This window comes from Engystomops pustulosus, chromosome 7 (assembly GCF_040894005.1).
Source record: "Engystomops pustulosus chromosome 7, aEngPut4.maternal, whole genome shotgun sequence".
Taxonomy (NCBI): domain Eukaryota; kingdom Metazoa; phylum Chordata; class Amphibia; order Anura; family Leptodactylidae; genus Engystomops; species Engystomops pustulosus.
This window is the reverse complement of record NC_092417.1, coordinates 27,241,221-27,260,518: the sequence shown is the minus strand read 5'-3', so window position 1 is coordinate 27,260,518 and position 19,298 is coordinate 27,241,221. Positions and strand designations below refer to the sequence as shown.

General features: G+C 40.5%; 1 protein-coding gene across 1 annotated transcript in view; it reads right to left on the bottom strand.

Moving 5' to 3' along the window:
- Positions 1 to 19,298, bottom strand: part of LOC140070164 (embryonic protein UVS.2-like) — a 28,429-nt gene extending 9,131 nt beyond the window's left edge. The window contains exons 1-10 of the mRNA XM_072116501.1: positions 19,188 to 19,298; positions 18,228 to 18,255; positions 17,218 to 17,277; positions 15,341 to 15,397; positions 13,941 to 14,075; positions 12,184 to 12,297; positions 11,541 to 11,656; positions 6,717 to 6,948; positions 4,702 to 4,820; positions 1,047 to 1,266 (exon numbers count right to left, since the gene is read on the bottom strand). Of these exons, the coding sequence (XP_071972602.1) occupies positions 1,047 to 1,266; positions 4,702 to 4,820; positions 6,717 to 6,948; positions 11,541 to 11,656; positions 12,184 to 12,297; positions 13,941 to 14,075; positions 15,341 to 15,397; positions 17,218 to 17,277; positions 18,228 to 18,255; positions 19,188 to 19,274 (1,168 nt within the window). The 5' untranslated portion in view covers positions 19,275 to 19,298. The remainder of the gene's footprint in view (positions 1 to 1,046; positions 1,267 to 4,701; positions 4,821 to 6,716; positions 6,949 to 11,540; positions 11,657 to 12,183; positions 12,298 to 13,940; positions 14,076 to 15,340; positions 15,398 to 17,217; positions 17,278 to 18,227; positions 18,256 to 19,187) is intronic.

The window sequence follows — 19,298 nt, the reverse complement described above, 5'->3', positions numbered from 1 at the left end:
GTAACCAATCAAAGCTCAGAGCTCATATTAGTGTGGCAAAATAACAACCAATCACGGATCAGCTTGTAACTGCCACAGCAGCAGACAATAGCTCCTGTAGATGGCAGTTAATAAGTGTATTTTGGAAAGTGCAAGGTGAATATTTTGACTCACAAAATAGTCAATGATGTTCCTTGAGTCACAGCTAGTGGCTGTGCAAAATCTGGTGATTGTAAATGGGCCAGTGCAGATTCTTTAAGTGGACATATATACTTACATATATCTAACTCTATCCCCTCTTATACAGCAGGGTCACATGTCCCACCTGGTCAATTACATCCATGCTCAATATTGATATGGCTGCGGTTGCTAAGGGGCTGAAATCTAGCTGATTGGCTGCTTAGTAGTAAATCAATCAGCTTTCCATGCTTTCCCAAACACCAAATCGTGATTCTTGATGCTGAATGCACATTGTTCGATATGGACCCGAACTTTGCAATTTCTTTTTGCGTATCACTAGCTATGGAGACAGGGGACTCAACCCTAAAGTCAAGCTCTCTCCTCATCAGAATGCCCCATTTGCTTTAATTGAAGGTCCTCCATCCAGACACAACTTAGATGGCTCACCAAAATGTTAAGCACAACAGTGGGGGGTGGGGGGCGTGCTCTGAGACAGGGAGAGCTTGACTTCAGTGCTAAATTCTTTGCCTCCGTGAGTTTATACAGCCAGTTTTCATCTCACTTCAAGATTAACTTTTCTTGAAGGTCCCACTACATTGGTCCTTGAAAGAAACATGTTTTGGAAAATGTTAATCTACTTTACACCATTGCATTGAGTAGTAGTAGTACCACTCCCCTCCCAATTTATGGTTTAACATCAGCTCCCCTCCCGATTTCTAAGATAATTGTAGATTTTTTTTTTTCCATTTGACAGGCCCCACACATTACAAATACGTAGCCCAAATCTGGGGTGCCCTTTAGATAATAGTAGCATGCTATACATATGCAACATAATTTTAGAAAGTCCTTTAGTTATTCTTAATAATAGCTGAGTTATTAATACTCACAGATGGTATAAGTGGCCTGGAACCCCCTCTTCTGGACACTGTCATCACTGTGGAATCTGATCAACATGTAATTGCCTGTTGACACCAGAGGGGGAGGTGTAAGGGAACAGTATTTTCCTATCATCGGGTAGAGGATATTGGGTCCATCAAAAACTGCCAGGTAGTCAAAACTACATTTAGTTTCAGTTTCAACAGCAAAGTCTTTTACAGACAAAGTAATCTGAAAAAAAGGAAAAGAATGTTATAATCAATCTCAAGATCCTTTGATCCAGGCTATTTTATAATAACCCTTATTTAGGTCAAACACCACATTTTGTCACATTTTGTCATTACTTGAACATCTGCTTTACATTTTATCTCATGATTGATTTTTAGCTGAAAATATATATAGTTCTGTTTGCCATTTGATTGAAGAAATCATCATCAATGGGCAGTATACGTACTTGCCGACTGTAGTTGTCCATTATAACCCCTTTTCCACCGCATGGTCCTGTACCGCCTTTAGACAACTTTATGTAGTTTTGCAATCTTACAATTGCCCTTACAAATACCCAAAATATCAACTATCCAATCTTTGTTAAATCAAGTCAAATTGAGTCACTCTGGAGGTATGTATTGTAAAAATGACCTATATTTTACTATATATGTCTTGCCAAGGTCATAAAGTGAGCTGGTCTATATTATATTTAACCCCTTAACGCCGAAGCCACTTTTCACCTTCCTGACACGGCCCATTTTTTTCAAATCTGCCCTGTGTCACTATAAGTGGTTATAAATTTGGAACGCTTTAACATATCCAAGTGATTTTGAAATTGTTTTCTTGTGACACTTTGTACTTCATGTTAGTTACAAAATTTTGGTGGTATGTTTTGCATTTATTTATGAGAAAATCAGATATTTGGTGAAAATTTGGAAAAATTCTCAATTTTCGAAATTCAAAATGTTCTACTTTTTCCACACATGAGTCATAACACCAGAAAACTTAATAACTAACATTCACCGAATGTCTACTTTATACCTCCGTGGTTTTTTATACATACTATCATTTTTGTAAGCTGTTATGGGGCTTTGAACGTTAGGTGCGATTTTTCACATTTTCATAAAAAAAGCTAAATCCTGCTATTGAGGGACCTGCTCAGGTTTCAAGTCACTTTGAGAGGCCTAAATAAAAGTAAAACCCCATAGATTACCCCATTATAGAAACTACACCCCTCAACGTACGCAAAACTACTTTTATGAAGTTTGCCAACCCTTTAATTGGTTTACAGTGGTTAAAACAAAATGGGATGCAATTTTGAAATTCATTTTTTTTGTGACTAAATTAATGTGTTTTTCATAAAATGTACAAATTCTCAGTGGATAAAATACCAAAAATCTCCACAAAATTTGATACCCAATCTCTCCTGTGTATAACAATACCCCATATGTGGTGGTAACCTGCTGTATGGGCACACGCCAGGGCATTGAGGGGGGAGCTGCGCCGTTCAGAGCAGATTATGCATTGTCACTTTATAATGGCTATACAATCTTTATGTTTTTGGCGATTTGGACATATAAGGGCTTATATTTTGCGACATGAGATGCACTTTACAAATACTTAATTTTAGTGTGTCTGCAGCTTTTTGATGATATTTTATTAACTTTAATGTATGGAGGAAGAGAAAATTGTCAATTTTGGGTTTCTTTTTTTTGTATATTTTGGGGGTCGTACACTATACACTAAAAATACTATAATATTTTTATTCTATAGATCACTACGATTATGGTGATACCTCATTTATATAGTTTTTTTTATATATTTTACAGGAAAAAAACGAATATAAATAAAATCTCATTCGTTTTTTCATCGCCATCTTTTCGGAGATATAACTTTAATATTTTTTGGTTGACAGAGCTAGTTTAGGGCTTATTTTTTACGTGTTGAGTTGTCCTTTTCAGTGGTACCATTTTGGTGCACATAACTTTTTGTTGATCACTTTTTGGAACATTTTCGTGAAGGGATTTTATGAAAATTAAAATTTTTTCGCGTTTTGTTTTTACGGCGTTCACCGTATGGGTCCAATAAAGTTTCTGACTTATTGTACAGATTGTTACGGACGTGGCAAAGTGGGGTATTTTGGTGATTTATTTAGGTTTTTTCACTTTATTAGATGTGTATAGGGAATGTTTGTGTTTAGGGGACTTTAACTTTATTTAATTAATTCTTTTTATTCAAAAGTGTGTTTAATTAGTGTTTTTTACTTTTTTCTTGACTTTTACAGGTTAGCTTGAGCAAGCGATCCACTGATCGCTTGTTCAAGCTATTCTTCACCTAATACAGTGTAATACAGATGTATTACACTGTATTATGTGACACACTGAGCATGCTGCGCTCCCCGGAAGCAGGTCGGCTCCCCGGAAGCAGATCGTGCAGCCCAGGGCACTGTCAGTCCCGGGGCTGCGATTAGAGCAGCGGACCCCCCCCAGTATGCACCGTGGGGGGTCCGATTTCAGCTAAGTTCCCCTGACACGCCGCGGTCAGCGCGACCGCGGAGTGTTAGGGGTTAACACCCGCGATCGGAGAAATCTCCGATCGCGGGTTTTAGAGGCGGGTGTCGGCTATAATATATAGCCGACACCCGCAGCTTCTGGCGCCGGCTCCGTTCAGAAGCTTGACGTACTATTACTGCGTTTTGCGTGAACGCACCTCCCGCCATGCAGTAATAGTACGTCAAATGTCGGGAAGGGGTTAAAGTTGTACAGATCTTTCAAAAAAGATGGCGGTGGAGAAACAGATCCAGAAGCTGTGCTAAGTACAGCAGCATACATGTCAGAAGCAATAAAAAATATCCAACCAGCTTTAGGAATGGGGATAGATGTCTGTTTGGTTATAACTTTAGATTAGAACTCTAATTTCGGAACTGGGGTTTGGAGGAGTCCAGCATTGTCGGACATATTGCTAGATTGGAGGCCGAAGAGCCAATCCAGTAAATTGACACCCCTGGCAAAGTAGCAACAGCTATGATTGGCAAAAGGTGTACCCCTGGCCAATCCCAACCATAGCTAGTTGGCTAGTGGCGTAAATTTATTGGATTGGCCGTTTGGCCGCCAATCTGGAAATATATCTGGGATCTAGAGGCACACACCCAAACTCTTAGCTCATCTGTACTTTTGATAATTTATAGGAAACAAAGTACACACTGCAACAATATTTTGAGTTTCAACCAAGTTTATATGATTTAGTTTTTTTAGTATGATATATAGAAGCACATTAAATATGATATTGAGTCTAGAATTAAAATGAGGAACCAAACTTTTATGTTTGCTGAGCTCTGCTTTTGTGGTGAGTCCATTAAATAAGCTTGGTGCAGAGCAGTGAATCATTCTCTAGGGCTTCAAACAGGCTAATCGATGCAATGAATTTATAGTACTTTTATAGTGCAGAGGGGCAGGGGGTGAGTGCTCCTCACCCCTCACCTCTCAATAGAAAGCGGGTGGCCGTGGCCCATATTCTGGAGAAAGATAGGACATGTCCTATCATGTGTGGACAAATCTTAATGGGACCTTATTCTTTCTGAGGGCATGCAACACCACAAATCCCTTATGTTATGGTATGTTTATTTCTTTATGTGTACAGTAATATTTTATAGACATATTAATCAGTTATTTGTCTTACCTTGTATCCAGCAGGAGCTGTGATTATCCAGCCGCAGTCTAGATAAGGAGCATAGTTTGAAGGGTATCCAGGAGAGGAAAATGTCTTTGTTGAGGCATAGTAGGCTCCTCCACATTGGACTGAAGGATAAATTAAAATTGAAATTAGAATACTTAAAAGTAATCATAGTAAAGGAAAATATAGTCTTAGGGTCTGATTGTTTTATAGAGCCAAAGATCTTCACTGACCATGTTTGGCATTTGAAGACCCAAGCCTAGGACATCCAGTTACAGAGGGACTGTTCTCAAGACAAGACATTTTCCAAGGATAAATTTATTTTATTCTTGGCCTCAATGCTGCCACAGAGTGACAGTGTTCTCTAAAACTGAGACCCACTGGGGCACATTTACAAGGGTCAGCACACCGCATTTCCATCAGGTTTCCAGACTATTTTCGATTTGCGCAATCGCGCCGACTTTCATGTAACACAAATGGGGGGGGGGGCATGACCATCGGACAACCCGACTGATTCGGTCTGAGCGCGGGATTTAAAATTCTAATTGTGTCGCGAGACATGCACTTACATACACCGGGAAGAAGAAGGTAAACTCCGGTGGACCCCAGTGGGGAAGCGACACATGTAGGATATCGGGTGCACAATCTTAGTGAATCACACTGGACTTCATCCTCATTGGACAACGCACCTCTGGGATCGCGACAGGACCGGGTAAGTAAATTTGCCCCAATGAGTCACTGTTAGAGTTTTGGTACTGCAGTTTATCGCGGAGAATGCACTCCTGATTGTAGATATGATGCAATCCATCCCATCCCCAGAAATGTGGTCAGCATGTGTCCTAGGCCTCCATGGTCTATGATCATGGGCTGATTGTGGACTGTATAAAACAATCCCTAGTCGAAATAAAGTTAAGTAACTTATGATTTTTTTTTCCAATTTATTTCTCATATGTATTTATTTGTTCATGTAATTTTCTGAATACATTTTTAACTATTCATAAAACTGTGAGGAGAAAAGGGGTCTTGAGAGTCAGTATTAAAATAAACATATCCAAATGTGATAATGTGTAATGACCCATTTTTCAGCAAAGACCCAACGCTATCACCATCGCTAAATGTAATAAAAAGTGATCAAAATGTTGCACAGTCCTCAAAATGGTAGCAATGAAAACTTCCGCTCATTTCACAAAAAATGACATCAGCTCCGTATACCAAAGTATGAAAAAGTTATTAGCGTCAGGAGATGGCAACATTTTTTTTTTCGTACACATTCGTTTAATTTTTGAAAATGTATTAAAACGCAATAAAACCTGTATAAATTTGGTATCACCGCGATCGTACCAAACCAGAAAATAAAGTAGAGGTGTCATTTGCATTTTTTTAAAAATTTTCCACATTTGGAATTTTTTTCCTGCTTCACAGTACACGCTATGTTATAATAAAAAAACATCACGGGAAAGTAAAACTTGTTACACCCAAAATAAGCCCTCACACAGCTTTGTACATGTAAAAATGAAAAAGTAATGGATTTTTGAAGGTGGAGAGCGAGAAATGAGCGAAAAAACCATGCATCCTTAAGGGGTTAAAATTATGGTAGAACGGCTATGGGATATCTTATCAAAGCTCATCCATGCAGCAGATTCACAGGCTGTTACATTGTGAAGGAGCAACTCCCCCTCCCACTCTGTGCTCACTTCTGCCAAGATTACAGGAAGAGAAGAGGGGAGGGGGAGACAGAGAGGTGTTGCTGCACAGTGTAACAACAGGTTGTGAAGCCAGAGCGCAGAGGGTTTCAAGGTTATTAGTATAATTGTAAAAGTAGATTTTAGAAAGAAGGAGGCCATGGATAACAAATATAAGTAGATTACCACAGTCACAGTGCCAGGATCTATGAGTAAGTGTCCCTTGTTTATCATGATGGATTTTGATGGAAATATGGAAATATTGAAAATGGAAAGTATAGTTATTGTTGCTATTAAAATGAAAGAATTTCATGGACAAAAATATGCAGGATGACTTACTAGCAGTGTATGTGGCTTTAAATCCAGTATTAGCTACAGTTTCATCACTGACAAACTCCACCAGCATCTGATTACTTGAAGATACCATAAGAGGAACCAGTTCTATTCCTGATCCACAAGTTTTGTCCATTAAAACTGGTGAGGATTTACTGGGACCATCATAAATTTTGATGTAGTCATAAGCACAGGAACCTGAGGATTGGATGTCGAAGGCTGAAAACTGGAGTGCCACCTAAACAGGAAGATATCTAAATTATTACATTTTTTAAATTAAATTTCCCATTATATGTTGTCATTTCCCCAATAGATATCAAACTTTAGGAGTTGAGGCCTGAAACTTAAAGCATAATTCCCAACCGTCCTGGATTCAGTAGGAAGGACACAGTTTTTCACCAATGTGCCACTGTCCCAGGCTGTTGGGAAATTGTCCCAAAGAGTCCTGCATTGTCCCGGACCAACCAATGTAGTACCGCCTACTGTTCCCAACACAATAAAGCTGCAGAGTAGGGCAGTCTATGTGCGGGGACCAGGACGCAGTATCAGGTAGCCTCGGCGTCTGTAACTATTTCCCACAATACACAGATGTGGGATATTACGAATGTACTGATTGGTGGAGAGGCAATCATGTGAGGGCTGATCATTGTAGATGCATGTGTGAGGGATTCTCTCTGCTCTCCTACCAAATTCTAGGCAATTGCCTAGATCTTCCTACCCTTTCTCCTGATCCTGTATATAGGAGTGCTTAAATACTTTCTAATGCTCCCATTGTAATACAGGCAGTCCCTGACATAAGAACACCTGACTTACAGATGACCCCTAGTTACAAACGGCCCCCTGGATGTTATTAATTTACTGTACTTTAGCCCTTGGTTACACTGATCAGCTGTAACCGTTATCACAGGTGTCTGTAATGAAGCTTTATTGTTAATCCTGGTTCTTATGACAACCCAAAAGTTTTTATATCCAATTGTCCCAAAAAAGCGAAAAAAATTCTGGCTGGAGTTACAATTATAAAATATACAGTTCTGACTTACATACAAATTCAACTTAAGAATAAACCTACAGAATCTATATTGTACGTAACCCGGGGACTACCTGTAAATGAATCCCAAGACACATCCTCAACCTTCTGCTCCATCAATTCTAGTGATTGGTTGGGATCTCGATGCACCAATCAGATTGTTATCCCGGTAAAGAGAAAAAAACTATAAAAAAGTTGGTCTCACGTACCCATGTGGAGGCAGACTTGAGGCAGTGGAAGGCTGTGTGGGAGTGCTCGGCGTCTTGCTGGCTTTATATCCAAACGAAACCAAAAACGAAGTAGACGTGGCACATCCAATAAAAAATAACGTTTATTCTTCTCACATTAAAAAATCTGGGCAGTGAGCATGTAGGCGAGCCACCTACGCGTTTCGGCTTGTACCTAAGCCTTACTCATGGTGAAAAGTTAAAAACAAATGGTTGTAAGTAGAGATGAGCGAGCACTAAAATGCTCGAGTGCTCGTTTTTCGAGACGAACTTTTCCAGATGCTCGAGTGCTCGTCTCGAATAACGAGCCCCATTGAAGTCAATGGGAGACTCGAGCATTTTTCAAAGGGACCATGGTTCGGGAATAAAATGTGTTAATTAATTGAAAAAGAATGTCTTCTGATAAGTTAGCAGATGTATGCAAACATCTTCGATCTATTCTTCACTGTTCCGCGCGTATATTATCTCCCGACAAGTTAGCAGATGTGAAGAACAGTGAAGAATAGGATCATTTAAGTGAAAAACACAGTGAAGAATAGATTGCAGATGTTCGGCACATCTGCTTACTTGTCGGGAGATACGCTGTCTCCGTGCCCCGCTGTCTCCGTGCCCCGCTGTCTCCGTGCCCCGCTGTCTCCGTGCCCCGCTGTCTCTGTGCCCCGCTGTCTCCGTGCCCCGCTGTCTCTGTGCCCCGCTGTCTCCGTGCCCCGCTGTCTCCGTGCCCTGCTGTCTCCGTGCCCCGCTGTCTCCGTGCCCCGATGTCTCCGTGCCCCGCTGTCTCCGTGCCCCGCTGTCTCCGTGCCCCGATGTCTCCGTGCCCCGATGTCTCCGTGCCCCGATGTCTCCGTGCCCCGATGTCTCCGTGCCGCTCCCCGATGTCTCCGTGCAACGATGTCTCCGTGCGGCTCCCCGCCGCTCCCCGATGTCTCCGTGCCCTGCTGTCTCCGTGCCCCGCTGTCTCCGTGCCCCGCTGTCTCCGTGCCCCGCTGTCTCTGTGCCCCGCTGTCTCCGTGCCCCGATGTCTCCGTGCCCCGATGTCTCCGTGCCCCGCTGTCTCCGTGCCCCGCTGTCTCCGTGCCCTGATGTCTCCGTGCCCCGATGTCTCCATGCCCCGATGTCTCCGTGCCCCGATGTCTCCGTGCCCCGATGTCTCCGTGCCGCTCCGTGCCGCTGCCTGATGTCTCCATGCTGCCGCTGCCCCATGTCTCCGTGCTGCCGCTGCCCCATGTCTTCGTGCTGCCGCTGCCCCATGTCTCCGTGCTGCTCCCCGGTGTCTCTGTGCTGCTCCCCGGTGTCTCTGTGCTGCTCCTCGTTGTCTCTGTCCTGCTCACCGTGTTCTGCAATGTGTTCTTCACACATATATATTGTTCTTCACATACTATTTTGTTCGCACCGTTCCGCGCGTATCTCCCGACAAGTAAGCAGATGTGCCGAACATCTGTAATCTATTCTTCACTGTGTTTTTCACTGTGTTTTTCACTTAAATGATCCTGTGTTCACTGTGTTCACTGTTTTTATTCTATTCTTCATTGTTCTTCACTGTGTTTTTTTAATTAAATGCTCGATCTCGAGCAGGGGAAATACTCGTCCGAGCAACGAGCAGTTTCGAGTACCTTAATACTCGAACGAGCATCAAGCTCGGACGAGTATACTCGCTCATCTCTAGTTGGAAGTCATTTAAATTACCTGCATGCACCTGATGGCTGATTGACGTCATATCCGTAGCAATTCGGAGAAGACGTAATGCATGAAACCGAGGCTTGTGTGTAGAATAGATATTACAATTAACATGGTTTTTATAAATTCTTATAGGAATAGTAAAAAGATACATTTATACTTATAGCTTTAAATATAGTATGGAATACAGTGAAATTTGTTGATCTTACATGTGAATTGCGATCTACTTTTAGGCTTAAGCAGTTAGATAGAGGATATTGTAAGAGTAGACAATAGTTTAAATAGAAGGATGGAGGGATATAGGTGGGTAGGAGAGAAAGGGAGATAAACTTAGTATATGTATGAGAGATCGTTTTTGGAATTCATGCCTCTAGGGAACCTTGTGCCCAAGGCTAATATCCAGTATGCTTCGCGTCTTAGGAGTATTTTTCTCCAATCACCTCCACGTGCTGGGCGATGAACACTTTCAGCTCCAAAGAAACGAAAGGTAGCTATACTTCTATTGTGACATTCTACAAAGTGTCTCGCTGCTCCGGATGCGTTGACATCACCATTCTTTATATTCAGGATGTGTTGGCTTATTCTTGATTTTAGTTTTTGTACTGTGCAACCTACATAAGTACTGGTGCATTCTGTACAATATATCTGATATACTACAGAAAACTCAGAAAATTACTTCATTTATAAATTGCGATTCTCACCACGTAGTATATCAGATATATTGTACAGAATGCATCAGTACTTATGTAGGTTGCACAGTACAAAAACTAAAATCAAGAATAAGCCAACACATCCTGAATATAAAGAATGGTGATGTCAACGCATCCGGAGCAGCGAGACACTTTGTAGAATGTCACAATAGAAGTATAGCTACCTTTCGTTTCTTTGGAGCTGAAAGTGTTCATCGCCCAGCACGTGGAGGTGATTGGAGAAAAATACTCCTAAGACGCGAAGCATACTGGATATTAGCCTTGGGCACAAGGTTCCCTAGAGGCATGAATTCCAAAAACGATCTCTCATACATATACTAAGTTTATCTCCCTTTCTCTCCTACCCACCTATATCCCTCCATCCTTCTATTTAAACTATTGTCTACTCTTACAATATCCTCTATCTAACTGCTTAAGCCTAAAAGTAGATCGCAATTCACATGTAAGATCAACAAATTTCACTGTATTCCATACTATATTTAAAGCTATAAGTATAAATGTATCTTTTTACTATTCCTATAAGAATTTATAAAAACCATGTTAATTGTAATATCTATTCTACACACAAGCCTCGGTTTCATGCATTACGTCTTCTCCGAATTGCTACGGATATGACGTCAATCAGCCATCAGGTGCATGCAGGTAATTTAAATCACTTACAACCATTTGTTTTTAACTTTTCACCATGAGTAAGGCTTAGGTACAAGCCGAAACGCGTAGGTGGCTCGCCTACATGCTCACTGCACAGATTTTTTAATGTGAGAAGAATAAACGTTATTTTTTATTGGATGTGCCACGTCTACTTCGTTTTTGGTTTCGTTCATATTGTTATCCCTTTTTCTTTGGATAGGGGATAACAATCCACCATAGGAAATATATGCAATGTATGATGGAATAGCAATCCTTCACCTAGAGGTTTGTTATAGGGATTTGTTTTTGGATATGGACTTTGGCATTGCTTGGTGTCTTTATGAATATATTTTTATTTTAATGGTATGATTTACCGTATTAAACTGTATTACTTGTAGTTTCAACTTATTTTTTTCAATTTAGTCTCCGTCAAGTTTGTCTCTCTTGACATAGGATCTGTCATGTTAAAACTCAACATGGTTGATCCTTCTCCCCCCAACATCTACTTAAGTATGGCTCAGTTGTGAATAGAGCAAGAAGGGGCCATGCCATTGTTTACCTGTCCAGCTGGAGTTCTGATGAGCCAGACACAATTGGATTTATGAGGATAGGGTGAGGGGTAGTTGGCTGATGTGAAAACCCCAGTCATATTATTAAGCAGATTGGCACACAGATCTGAAAATAGAAATGATAGTTATTCCATGTAATATATCTGTTCTACTATCTAAGTTCCCCCCTGTTTTGGTAAGTTTAATAAACCATTGAGCTATTACTCACTGTCCTGTTACTTTCCTCTCTATAATAACCAAACAGTCTACAGAACCTGTGAACGCCCTTGTGACATGCCAATGAAACAGTCCATTCCTGTCTATTTTTTATAGGTCAACATCAGCTTTATTTTTTAAAGAAGCTGGGAGGACAATGTATTATTATCCTCATTATATGTTGACAGCGCCAACCTGTGCTTTACTCCTGACTCCTGACTTTTTCTCTGGTTGCTATCTTTTCTCATCCTTTCTTTGAATGGTTCTTATTTTCAGCAGATGTTGCCTGCAACTTATATATATATATATAATATTTTTGTAACTCAATCTTTTGTTAAACTTTTTTTTATTCACACTTGACTAATACATGACTTTACAATAACCAATAAAATGATATACTAATTAAATATATGGAGACCAATTGGAAGACTTACCCACTTGCGGACATAATGTCGACATAATCCCATTCTGTTGTTCTTGGAACAAACCGAATGCAAGTCAATGATTCAAACTCCTGCATGGCCGTTTTAAACAAAAGTTGTTGTTGAGCATCTGCGTGAAAGAAAAATGACTGATACTACATGATCACTGCTGATAAGAACATGCTCAATGGTGTTTGTTTTTTTAGACTAAAATGACTTTGTATGTGAGTTACGGGGATGCTGACAATCTTTGAAGACATTGGCCAAAAATAACTATCATCAGTCAACCAGTAGAGAGGCCAACCAGTTGGCCTCGGCATATTCAGGCTGGCTCTAGGTCCCAGTAGCATCTAAGGGGCCATAGAGAAAACTGCTTCTTTGGATGACAGCTGCTTTTTAGGGTGTCCTATGTCACAATACTATACCCTTCATTATTATATCAGATTTATTTATTGCAGCAACGAATGTCAGTTGAGGTCTTCTAGAGATTCATTTTTCTCAGACTTTTTCCTGCATGTGGAATGATATTATTTTCTGAAAGTGGTCTACTTGGGCCTTACAGCGCCCATAGTGATGCAAGTTTATGCTTGGCGGCTGCTTAGTTCCTGGGAACATGTGTGTGGTGAGTGGTTCTACACACCCATGTCCTCCTGTGCAATGCCCAATGTTCACCTGTGAAATGTTGACATGTGCAATTGCACATAGGATATTGAATATGAGGCCTTAGGAGTAGCCCCAAGCCAAATCAATTTAATAACAAAATAGGGAAAATTCATAAAGAATTTATTAAAGGGAACCTGTCATATAATATTGTTAAGCAGTATAACACCTTCTCGTTTTTGTTTCTTTCATGGTCCAGTTTGGTGGCATCATCCAGAAAATCAATCTTTAAAGTGAGAGTTTGACACTGAAGTCAAGATGGGGAGATCTGAAAACCTTCTTCTCTGTCATTGACATCATGCATCAGACTTCAGGAGATCTGGTTAGTGATGTCTCTGGATGTAGGACCATCAATTCCAATAATGGGCTTTCTAAAGGAAGAGAGAGCTGCACTTCAGTGTTAAAATCTCCACCTCCATGAATCTATACAACTAACTTGCATCTCACTTTAAAGAAGATTTTCTGAATGATGCCACCACACTGGGTCATAAAAGAAATGATCATGAAGGTGTTTAACTGCTTGGCAACATACCGTTAGTAGTTTATTAGGTCAATTTCTGCTCACTGGTTCCCTTTAATAATGGCTTTACGCTCCAAAGTATGTATCTACTAAGGGCTCCGACCTCTTGGTAGATTTGAGCAGACATTCCACTAGGTTGGACCTGGAGACAAGATTTCTACTATAATCTCTGCAGTAGGCTGAGGCATCCATGCTCCTGCCTGCCACCCAACCGCCCCTCTCCTTGCCCAGACTTACCCAAAGAGCAGTGCGATGTAGAATATGCCTCATCACTTTTATCGGTGAGTGCTGCATCTATATCTTCTTGTGATTATCGTGGACTGCCTGTGTTGAGCTATTTTAGTTCTCCTCTGCCCCCCTACATCTGCTGTTACCTCTGCTCTATTCTTGCACCCGGATAGTGCCAGTGTATACCATCTTCTGCATGATATATCAAGGGAGAGATTTATGTTCCACAAAACTGCCAGAGAAGACATAATATATCTCCCCCATTGGGTCCACCCCTTGCTACTTCTTGTAATTTCACTAACATTTTCTAATATAAAGCTCCATCCTGAATAATGATAAAACAAAAATAAGGCTTAAATCCTTACTGTAGACAGAGGAAAGGATGTAGGGCACGTTAATGGTTCCAAGTGAAGACTTTGGCCAAAGGCAACTTGCGCAGTTGATAGCACTTCGGCCACTTTTGGTGATGATGTCACCTTCATGCAAAGTGAGGTTGCTGCCTAAAAAGACAAAAAACTAAATATGATATAATTCAATTCATTAGATGAATGGGAGAAGTATATGTATGCCATGACCACCGAGTGTGTCTATGTATGACCACCCAGTGGTTGTAATGTGCTCTGAGGACTTTTGAGGGTTTGGTTAAAAAGTCTCTATAATGTATCAAATTTTCATCATAAAATATTGGCATCAGAAAGAAAATTTGAAAAATAAGTACAGATGGACACATTGGGGCAGATTTATCAAGTGTCTGAAAGTCAGAATATTTGAAGTTGCCCATGGCAACCAATCACAGCTCCTCTTTAAAATATTCATGAGCACTGGTTAAATGAAAGCTGAACTGTGATTGGTTGCCATGGGCAACTGGAAATATTCTGACTTTCAGACACTTGATAAATCTGCCCCATTGGGGCTCATTTACTAAGGGTCCGTGGACCGCACAAACGCTGGATATTCCAACGATTAATGATTTGCGTCGCATTTAAAAGGGTATTGTGGTGCACAAGACCGGATTTTGGTGCAATCCCGACGACTTTCACGCGACACAAATTTTCCCATACTCTTGTACCGGTGTAACATTTCTCGGTACAAATTTTTGGCAAGCAGTTTAAAGGGGTTCTCAACTTTCATCAAATAACATATATTGTTTGTGTTATAAAAATGTATATATTTTTCAATATACTTTCTGTATAAATTCCTCACGGTTTTCTAGATCTCTCGTTGCTGCCATTCAACAGGAAGCTTCTATGTTTACTTCCTGTGGAGAGAAATCTGTCCATGGTCACACAGGAGCACGAGACATTGGGCCACATTAGTAAGAATGTGGGAAACTGCCCTAAAAGTGCTCTTCCCGTGTATAATGCTGGATATGCCAGATTCTTTAAGATCATGCTCCAGAAATCATGAATCTGTCGCTTCCCTGCACTGGCCCGACAGAGTTCACCAACTTCTATAGGGTTCACCTTTAACATAGGGCATGTGACAGACTTTGCATGTTAAATCAGGCGACTGAGCACCCCCTATTGTGTGTTGCATGATGCCTAGTACAGCTGCACCACAAAACGGTCAGGTGTGACACATTTGTGGTGCAGACACTTCTTAAATACCTGTTCAATCAGTTTACTCCTAAAAGAACGTGCAAAGTCCGTCATAAAACTAGGGCAAAGCCCTTAGTAAATGTGCCCCATTATATCACATGGATCTGATTACTCACTGGATACTAACGGCTTGTGCACCTTTAATTTAATCTATGTCTTTTTTTTACCTTGGTTTCCTTTTGCTATCTTGCTATAGATGTCCATCAAGTCAGCTTCATTCTTTCCTGTGTTTAATAAAGGATAACACAAATATATAAGAAGATTACCAGAGTCCTGGTGCCTGGATCTATGAGTAAGTGCCCCTGGTTTATCATGATGGATTTGATGTTAGATTTCCCTTAATGACATTATTATCTCTCCTGAGACTATAAAAATATGTTTAAACTTGAAGAAGGGTAAGGATATTATTGCTGGCGCCATTTATAGAGTTAATGCCTGCTCCAATCGTGCAAATTAATGGTGGGGGGGGGGGGTCAAAGTATGGGTTTGGATCTGAAGAACCTGAACTCACAAAGTTTGTAACAAACACAAACTCTGGAGTTCGGATCTGCTGAACACCAATGCCAGCCCATTTTTGATTTGAAATCCGACATCTACATAGCACTACATTACGGGACTAGATAATTACCTACCACCTTAAATGAGAGAACTACTCCAAGAGGTAATGTTGCTATCAAAAAATGAAGGAGCTACACTGTTCTTTTCATAAAAATGTATAACATACATCAAACTTTATTTCATATGTAAAAAAAACAATAACAGACACAATTGATGCAATCAAGAAGAACCCCAGCAAAAAAAATTAGGCACACTGGAGGTGGCTTTTTTTGTACTTGTCTGAAGATTTCTAGGATCTAAATAAGCAAAAGTTCTACTAGTGGAACAAATTGTATTGATTTGCCTTCACATTGGGCCACATTTATCAAGCGGAGATTGCACATAAATATATGTGCAAACTGCTTGCACATATAAATTTATGAAGTGTCTGCTCTAGTATCATGTTGAGGATGCACTATGCAAGCCGCCATACAATACCAGGCACAGAAAGGGGCCTTCTGGGGCACATTCGCACCTACCACCACTTTTATGTCGGAAGTCCGACAAGAAAAAACTGGTGCCCTCAGCTTAAAGGGAACATGTCACCAGGAGATCCATTTTTAGCACTCCCCCAGTCCCCACAGAGCATAGTACATACACTGCCAAAGTGTTTTTGTATAAAAAATAGGTTTTACAGAAAAAAAGATATGTTATATTGTACCTCTCATTAGCATCTGCTGTGTGACTAGGCACTTGTCCACTGAGAGTGGCTGGAAAGGAGCAGTTTCTCCCCTCACCCTTGGGAAACAGCTACTCCATGTTGTCCTTTTCAAATATATGAAAACGCCCATCACTTGGCTTAGCGACGCCCCCTGCTCCACTACAGCCAATCCCGAGTGAGGGGCGTTATTCATATATTTGGAAAGGACACATGGAGGAGCAGTTTCCCAAGGGTGGGGGGGAACTGCTCCTTTCCAGCCACTCCCAGGTGCCTAGTGCCTACTCATACAGCAGATGCTAATGAAAGGTAGAATATAACATATCTTTTTTTCTGTAAAACCTATTTTTTATACAAAAACACTTTGGCAGTGTATGTACTATGTTCTGTGGGGACTGGTGGAGTGCTAAAAATGGGTCTCCTGGTGACAGGTTCCCTTTAAGCATTTTGGGCGATTGCAGCGTGCGCCACGTTTGTGAAGACCGTGCTGGATGTGGCACATTAGTGAGGCAAAATGTGGGCCAATGACTAGAAACACCCCTCTACCGATTTGCATAAGGGTGAAAAATATATTGCAGAAAATTGGACAGATCTACTGAACAAGTGTGAGCACAATTACTGGATGTTCTTATAGGAAAGTAAATGAGCACAAGAAGATGCCATAATAATTATGAATCAGCAAAAAAACTAGCAGGATTTTTAACTGTAAAAATATCTAACTTCATGTAAGTGAAAAAAACTACTCAACTCATCTCTTCCATATTTTTTATTTTTTTTTATTGCTCCTACCTTTGTTTACTTGAGCTGCTCGACTGAAGAAATCCACAGACTGAGAGAATTCAGATCTTTCTGTGGACAATAACAAAAAAAATATGATAATTATGTTGTAGGTTTTTTTTTAAAACAGATTTATAATATTTTTATGGCCGGGATGGGGTTGCTTAAAAAAATAAACATGTACTCACCTCCCGGCGCCATCCCGGTGTCCTGAGATGCCATCACTTGGTCCGTGCCCCATGAAACAAGCAAGGAGAGGGAAGCCATGCTGTATCCAACTACCGGCCATCCGAGGAGACCAGCCATGCCCATCCGTCCCTTTTTCCAGAGTTGTATATGTGAGGCGAGTGGATGTGGCCAGCCGCCTTGGTCAGTCGAAGGCTGAATGCTGAGCCACTTCTGTGCCCCTGTGTGATTATATGGGATATGGACCAGAGTGACGACACTGCAAGATCATGGGAGGGCACTGGTAGGGTACCGGGAGCTAAGTACATGTTTATTTTTGTAAGCAACCCCCTCCTGGCCACCAATGTTTTTATATACAGTCTTTAACATCCAATAGGACAAGACTTTAATAGTTGATTGGTGAGAATGCAACACTTGGAACTCTCATAGATCACCTGTTGTACAATATGGTCTAAGCTGGACCAACACAGTTCTATATTTGGTGTGTTGACGTTCTGGCCACACTGTAGGGGCAGCTCTCACTAATTTATATAAGAAATACCCCTTAAGTAAGACTGGACAGATAAACTTAGACCTTTGCCACTGGCCCCAGTAGCTTTTCGGCAGCCCTGTTATGTAACTACTAGTGAGCTACTCCAAAGATAGGTCATTAGCAATATAAAAAACTTATTTAACTCAAAATTGTTAAAACTGTTTGTTTACTTGATGTTTACAAGAAATAATTGAGCATAAAACAATCGCTGTAAATCTATATGTATAACCTTTCATGTTTAATGGTACAAATAGACAATAAATAAATTAAATACAAAGATAAATACATATAAGCATGTACTCACCACTACCACCATTACTTGTGACAGGTTTCTGCAAAAGATTGTTATTAGGATAGAAATTATTCACAAATGCAAATTAAAAGAAATTTAAAACTGAAATTTTTGATCTGAGGAATAATCTGGGGGCCATTGTGGATGGAGATGAGGAAAGGGCTAGTTTAGTGAATTTTCCTTTCCCAACTGTCATCACTAAGTTACAGACAGAATTTTCTACTGTAATAGACCTTTATTTTTCATTTTTGAAGACTCCTTAAAGGGATTGTCCACTTTCAACAAATTATTGATATTTTTGGTTTGATGAAATGTTATACAATTTTTCCTATATACAGTATTTTCTAAAATTTTTCTAGATCTCTGCTTGATGATTTTCAACAGGAAGCTTCATTGTTTACTTCCTGTGGATAAAAACTGTTCCAGGGTCACTTGATGTCTCCAGTTGTGAATAAGCAATTTTGGTGACTGCCCAGGCCCAAGCCTTCTAGGGGGCCAATGGCCACCCAAACAACCAACCAAATTTTATACACACCCATAAGACTTTTGAAATCCTCCAGAGGTCCTGAAACTGCAGATTAAAAGCAGGGAGAAGGGACACATCCTCCAGTCTCCAAAAAGCTAGTACCATACGTAGGAATTGGTTTTAAACTTATAGGGGCTATACTATTCATACAGCCCAGGGCCTATGGCCGTCTTACTCTACTCCTGGATGTAACACAGGAACTGAGCACTCTGCATAAGAGGAAGGTGTCTGCTGTATTATGTAGAAGACACCTGCTGTTTACAGCCAGAACTGATCTTGCAGTAAACTTTTGAACTGCTTCGGTCCTATACCCTTTAAAAAGTTTTTGTACTTTTTGAGGTTTAAAAAACGAAATTCTGCAAAATGATGCAAATGACCTGTACATTCTGCTATTTTTCCTTCATTTTTTAAAAATAATCATTTTTGTCAGATCAGATGTGTCTTACCTGGGGTGGTAGTGGTATACCTTGTGTAAAACAAAGCATACAGACCATGAGGACCACAGAGATCCTCCATTGCTCTGGTACAGGCATTTCTTGGGATTACTTCTGCAGACG